The sequence below is a fragment of the Neoarius graeffei genome, chromosome 5, assembly GCF_027579695.1.
Source record: "Neoarius graeffei isolate fNeoGra1 chromosome 5, fNeoGra1.pri, whole genome shotgun sequence".
Lineage (NCBI taxonomy): Eukaryota > Metazoa > Chordata > Actinopteri > Siluriformes > Ariidae > Neoarius > Neoarius graeffei.
The window spans coordinates 3535482-3542500 of record NC_083573.1 but is presented as its reverse complement, the minus strand read 5'-3'; the positions used below and the strand labels follow the sequence as shown (position 1 = coordinate 3542500).

At 39.3% G+C, this 7019-nt stretch overlaps 1 protein-coding gene across 1 annotated transcript in view; it reads left to right on the top strand.

The window, feature by feature from the left end:
- Positions 1-6480, top strand: part of irx4a (iroquois homeobox 4a) — a 7411-nt gene extending 931 nt beyond the window's left edge. Inside the window, exons 2-5 of the mRNA XM_060920362.1 lie at positions 1073-1345; positions 3466-3572; positions 4187-4500; positions 5858-6480. Coding sequence (XP_060776345.1) covers positions 1073-1345; positions 3466-3572; positions 4187-4500; positions 5858-6480 — 1317 coding nt within the window. The remainder of the gene's footprint in view (positions 1-1072; positions 1346-3465; positions 3573-4186; positions 4501-5857) is intronic.
- The last annotated feature ends 539 nt before the right edge of the window (positions 6481-7019 follow it).

Sequence of the window (7019 nt, the reverse complement as noted above, 5' to 3'; positions counted from 1 at the left end):
TGACTTGATTTATAAACTGTCTTTCAGAGAGAGAGAGAGAGAGAGAGAGAGAGAGAGAGAGACTGAGTCATGTTTGTTCTCTAAATACATGAAGGTTCCTCAAATTCCATCAACATACCTGAGGAAACCTTGGATGAAGAAAAGAAAATATACAAAAAGAGCTGTGTGTTTTGTTGTGTGTGTTTTGTTGTGTGTTTTGTTTGGTGTGTGTTTTGTTCGGTGTGTGTTTTGTTTAGTGTGTGTTTTGTTCGGTGTGTGTTTTGTTGTGTGTGTTTTGTTTGGTGTGTGTTTTGTGTTTCTCTGAAGGCAGGAAGGTTTCACTCGGTCCCTTTTTTCTCTGACAGGGTTTTAAATCATTAAAAGTGTGTTTCAGGGAAGATTTTTTCACTTTAACATCATTTTGCATAAAGGTTTCTGAAAAGCAGGGAAAAAACAAGGATAGAAGCCATAATAATAATAATAATAATAATAATAATAATAATAATCTTAAAAAAAAACCTTGCAGGAAGATTTTTTTAAAATAAAACCTCTTCCTCATGGACAGTGAAAAAAATTATATCATAAAGCTATTTGTTTCTTCACATATTTCTCTTTCTGTCAAAAACAATAGGTAGCTACAGGGGCTTTATTATTATTATGAAGGTGAATTAATGCTCACTTTGCCTCCAATTCATATTAAAAAAAAAAGTTCCTGAATTTTTTTTTCGGTGTGTTTCTTTAATTTTTTTTTCTCCTCCAAACTGTCTCCATGTTCTTCAATGCTGAACATTTCCCAGGTTTAATTTGAATGAAAGGGAATAAGGGGGGAGAGAGAGAGAGAGAGTGTGTGTGTGTGTGTGTGTGTGTGTGTGCTGGAGGGATGCTGAAGGCGCGTCCTGAATGTTTGCAGCTCAGAGAAGTTGAAGTCAAACTTATGGAGAAAAATGATCAAATCCCATGACCAGGAACACACAGTGCGTGCACCTGTCTGTCTGTCTGTCTGTCTGTCTGACTGTCTGTGGATGCTTTTGACGTATTTTTTTTTTTCTGACTCGTATTATGATGATGGTGATGAGTTCTGTCCTTCCTCCAGTTCCTCATGCCCACCAACTCTCTGACGTCGTGCTGCGAGTCTCGTGCTCGCTCCGTGTCCGAGTCTGGCTCGTGCGCACCGGCCCCGGCTCCCCCTCCTCCTCCTCCCCCCCCTCCCCCGCCCCAGGCTCCGGTTTACTGCCCCGTGTACGAGAGCAGGCTGCTGGCCACCGCGCGCCACGAGCTCGGCGTCTACAGCAACCCATACACCAGCGGACAGGGCTACGGAAATTACGTCACATACGGCACTGAGGCCTCAGCGTTTTACTCTCTGGTGAGGAAAAAAAAACCTTTCTTTCTTTCTTTCTTTCTTTCTTTCTTTGTGTTATGTTGCACACATGCATCTACTCCAAATTCCTGCCCTTAAATGTGGAGTTCATCATCATGACAGCATGACGTCAGACAAGCAAATTAAACCTGACGCATAGCTGTAGTATTTCTCTTTTGATTTCTCTTTTGATTTCACTTTTCTTGCAACTCAACCAGATATTGATTTGAGTTGACTTTAAAAAACAAACAAAAAACAACAACATTGTTTTCTGCTTTAAGAGAAATTTCAGCAAAAATTAATAAATGTTTCAGTGATAGTATTTACAGTCAGTGACTGAATAAGTGTCAGTGTACTGAGGATGTGATTCCTTCCAATTCACCTCTCTGGTGCTGATCTGGTCAGGATATATACATTTAAAATAACTGCTAGTTATATATATATATATATATATATATATATATATATATATATATATATATATATATATATAGTTATATATATATTTCTGTGCAAAAGTTTGTAAAGAAATGCTGTCGACCAAAAATGGCTGAAAAAATAATGAAATTAAATGTTTCAACATTAAAAAATACTATAAATAGTAATCAGTAAGCCAAAATAAACCAACATAAAGTCAGTATTTGGTGTGAGACAAAATTCCCTTTGCTTTAAAAAAAAAAAATAGTCTCAGGTCCAGTGAGTGCAGTTTTATGTGGAAATGAGCTGTAGGTTTTACTGAGCATCTTCAGAACCAGCCACAGTTCTTCTGGACACTTCGTCACACTCACTACTTCATTTTGTACCAAAAAAAAAATAGCCTTCATTATGTTTTCTTTTTTAATCTGAAAAGTGCTCTCTTATGGATGGAATATGCTGCTCAGATACAAACAAACATTTAATTTTGTGCTGGAAAAAAAAACCCACGAACATTCAGAACTCTAAAATGTTTTTGTAATGTTTTGACTTGATAATGGAGAAGTCATAAAACAGAAATCTATAAGAGTCTGTGTGAAAGTGTGTATGTGTGTGCGATATCAAGTCATGTCAATTAGATGACAGCAAAACTCCTTCAAACCTCCACACCTAATGTTTCCATGGTGACAAAGTGCTTTAATATTTAAAAAAAAAAGTCATCCAATTGGAACTAAAGTCTACCATAAAGTGTAGATTTTAAAGACTGCATGATCTAATCATCACCACCGTTCAGAACTCACACTGCGTTCCTCTCATTCTGTCACATGACATCACTATCATCACACGACACGTCATGATTTCAGCTCAGGTTCGTTTACTGACTCAAATCAAGTGGAAAGGCTCCAGTTTGGTCTGTTACTGTGAAACTCGTGGCTGTTATTATTCTTTTTTTTTCTGAATGATTTGTCATTATCATGGGATCGGAGTTATTTCAGTCATGACTGTTGCCATGCTACTACTACTACTAATAATAAGCATAATAATAATAATAATAATAATAATAATAGGAATAAAAGTAGAAATCAGAATCCGGAGTGTAAATAAAGAGGTGTATGATGCATATCCATATGCATTTCCAGTTATTTATTTATTTATTTATTTAGCATGGAAATAAATCACCTGCTATCAACCTTGTGACGGTTGTGATTTATTTCTCGTCGCTGTAAAAGCCATACTGAGTGTTCACAAGGATAAATAATGCTCACTGCGGTCCAACTGGATTACTTCCAAAAGCAGGAAGTGATATTGATATGATACACACACGGTGACGACATCCGGACACACGAAACGTTCAGGAATAAATCAACATGAAGATAAATATCATTCTCTGGATGTGATCCCTGTCTGCAAATCAAGTTTAATCTGCTTTCTGATGAAGGCAAAAGAAATATTCGGTGTATTTCTTGAGCATGTTGCATGAATACATCAGTGGGAAATCAATGAACACACACACACAAGATCTAATTAATAAAAAAAGGAAGAAATACAATAAGGAAAACACTATTGCATATAATCAGTGGGGTTTTTTTTGAAAGCATAACAATTTTTTTCCTCCCAGCAAAATTTATTTGTGAAATAAACTGCATTCTTTTGAATCCATTCTCAATGATGATGATGATGATGATGATGTGTGTGTGTGTGTGTGATTGCAGGGTGCCTTCGACGCAAAAGACAGCGCTGCTTCTGCGAGCATCACCCAGGCCGCGGCTGCTGCGTACTACCCCTACGATCCCACTCTGGGGCAGTACCAATACGACAGGTGCTGAACATTTACCCCGCCCGCCTTATCATTAGCGCTTTCCCAATTTGCTAATGTGCTAATCAAACTCTATCAGAAACCTTGTTGCGTATCGATCAGATAATTAGCCGCATATCAGATTAGTTCAGCGTGACATTTCAGAGATGCTAATCGGTTTTTGATGCTCGGAAGTTTGCCAAGAAAGGAAGCTCATGATGAAAGACTGAATTTGTGTGAAAGGAAAGCTGTGATAGTCTATTCCGTTCAAAAGATCTGCGAGTAAATATGTATTGGTACATTTTAGACAGAGAGAAATAGCTCTGTGTGATGTAGCTCATAAGTCACAACGTTGTTAGCGATGTCACGGAAGTAGGTATACTTTGTTTGGAAATGAAATGCCGTCCATTTAAAATGCTGTCTGCGGTCAATAAAACAATTTTTACACTCAGTTTATCTTCATATCGAAGCCTAAACGCCGTCCCAGAGCTTTTAACCTACATAAAGGGAAGTGCATGACTTGAGAAAACGCAGGCCATGTTTATTTTATGGCGCTTCCCTGAGGGGCTTTTTTACACGACAAATTGCATTGAAAGCGAAATAAATAAATAAATAAAACGGTGTTTCCTGCGCTGTAGGTATGGCTCGATGGATGGAGGGACGAGGAGGAAGAACGCCACACGCGAGACCACGAGCACGCTGAAGGCCTGGCTGCAGGAGCACCGGAAGAACCCGTACCCCACCAAGGGCGAGAAGATCATGCTGGCCATCATCACCAAGATGACGCTCACGCAGGTCTCCACGTGGTTCGCCAACGCCAGACGGAGACTCAAAAAGGAGAACAAGATGACGTGGGCGCCGAGGAACAAAGGCTCGGACGAGAAGAGATGCGGCGACAACGATGATGACGGCTCTCCAGAGGAGCAGATCAAAAGTGACGCGAACGATGACGGTCAGCTTTCTGCGTTCTCTTGGAGCTTTCAGCATCCAGTTCATGATCATCATAGCAAAGATGTTTAATTTAGGAGAAGTGTCCAAGCTACAAGTGTACAAACTGGAGGAAGAGAATTAGCATTCGTTAGATGATCAAAATTTGCCGAGTTAGCATTCAGAAATGTTCCTGGTTCAGGTTTTATTAACTCAAGCCAGGAACAAATGGATATTTATCCCTAATCGAAACTTTTTTTTTTTCTGAGCCACTCTTTGCATTATAGATGACGTAATTCCTGCTTTTTACTCCATGTACACTTTGAGCAAACATTCGGTTTCAACCCTGAAAGTGAACTCGGATCCAAATTTCAATCTGCATTTCAAATTCTTCCCAGTTTATTTCCTTTCCACCAATATGGCTGCTTGGTTAACTTTCATTCACAGGATGTTCACTACTTTGCAGACATTCAGCATGGACAGAATTAAACAACGTGCATGTGGCGCTGTTCTCGGAAAATGATCAACATTGAAAGTAATCGATAATCGTTTCCGAAAACAGCATTTCAGGAAGTCTTTTCATCTTCTTGTCCAACAGGAATTTGCTCTTGATTACGGATCAGTTAAAATATCTCACGTCGTCCTTTTTATCCATTTCGAGTAAGGTTTAAAGATACAGTTAGTTCCTGGTGCTTTTGCGAAACTTCTCCGTCCTGAAGTCTCTCCTGGTTAAAGATTTTGGGAACTGTAACATTATCTGATTGCAGATTAAACATGAAACATCATCATAAGATAATTGTGAATATCGGGGTAACTTCCAGTACATAGATGCCTAGCTATAAGCTAGCTAGCTTAACTTGCAGTACTTTACAGGATTGAGACCTTTTCTGAGACTCCTGCAAGTATAATTTTGGAAAGCAGAATGAGGACTTTTAAGGAGCTCGGATGAGGACAGATTTGACGTAAAATTATGTTTCTTTGACGTTAATTGCGAAAAATCATAAACTTTTGCATTTGTGGTGGAGTAAAAAGTACAAAACACAGTTGTGTTGTAAAATTCAGTGATTGCAACACAACCATTCTTCTATTTTGGCTTGGGTTTGAGTTTGCGAACTTTCTTGCAATCGTAACTTTTCCACTTTGGTGGAGATCGCAAGGTTATAGTGTGGAATGCATTTTCCGATACCCTTTGTTATTTTACTGCTACATTTTCTGGTCAAAAGTTTACATTCAAGTTCAAAGCAGACAAAAGAAAAAAAAGCGAGGACCTTCAGGAAATACTCTGCCATCTCACTGTCATGGACGAGACAAAAAAACAAAACAAAACAAAAGGTCTTCAATGACTTTGTGATGCAAATCTTTATTTTTTATTCTTTTCTCAGAGAGCCGAAGTCGAGACGAAAAGGACCTTCAGCTGAGTGACCTGGACGACTTTGATGCCATCGAGTCAGAGAGCTCCGAGTGCGACATGAAGCATCAGTTCCACGTAAACGCCCACATGAACACACTGCCTGAGCACCTCAAGGACACTTCCCTAAAGCTACCCTCGCTCGAAGGGGACACTTTAAAGTTACCGTTGATTAGAACCTCATTGGAAAGAGACACCGATTTGCCCAAAAGCTGCCTGAAAACTCCGAGCCGAGACTGCGAGCACAATCCCAACGGGAATACCAAAATTTGTTTCCAGCAAGACCACCAGACTCTTGATAGCAAGCCACGGATTTGGTCATTGGCCCAAACCGCCACCTCCCTCAATCCGACCGAGTTCTCGTCATGCATGCTTCGATGTCAGCCGGCGATCCCCGGTTCATCCTCGCCGCCTGGTAAAGTCCCGGACAAGCAGCAGGACTCGCCGGTCACCACGTTGAGACACTGGATGGATGGCGTTTTCCATGATCCCTTATTCAAACACAGCACTTTGGACCAAGCGCACAACAGCAACACGGCTGTTTCCTGGAGCACGACCAAAGGCTCGATCCTGGAGAGCGCAGCGCAACGCGATTAAACCGCTCATGTGACTTTGACCAAAAAGACGTGAACAAAAATTTATTGAGAAATCTTTGTGGAATACGCTGCTGGGACAGTTTCACAAGACAAGACTGTGCTGGGAAAAAAGACGTTGGAAATTTTTCAGGCCGATATTTGCTCTGTCGTGTCAGACTTTTTTTTTTAAACAATTTGCTTGACTGATTATGTGGAATCGTATGTATTAACTGTTCTATTGACACTTCGATTCAAATTTCCCAAGATGGGATTTGTTTAATATATTTATGATATCATATATATTAGGTATGTGCCAAGATTTAAAAAATTGCCTCATGATAACTGTTTAAATGTTTGCGCTATTATTATTATTATTATTATTATTATGCTATCTAGTAAAAATACCCTTCAAGCTACACGTTATTGTTTCAAATCATTTCTACTTTTTGCATCGCAAATGTTTGTATTTTTTAAATGATAAAAGTCTGGAAAGTGTTCAAATGATTATGCAGATTAAATTTCTATCTCAGTTCAAAATTGTATCGCAAACGTCATATCTAT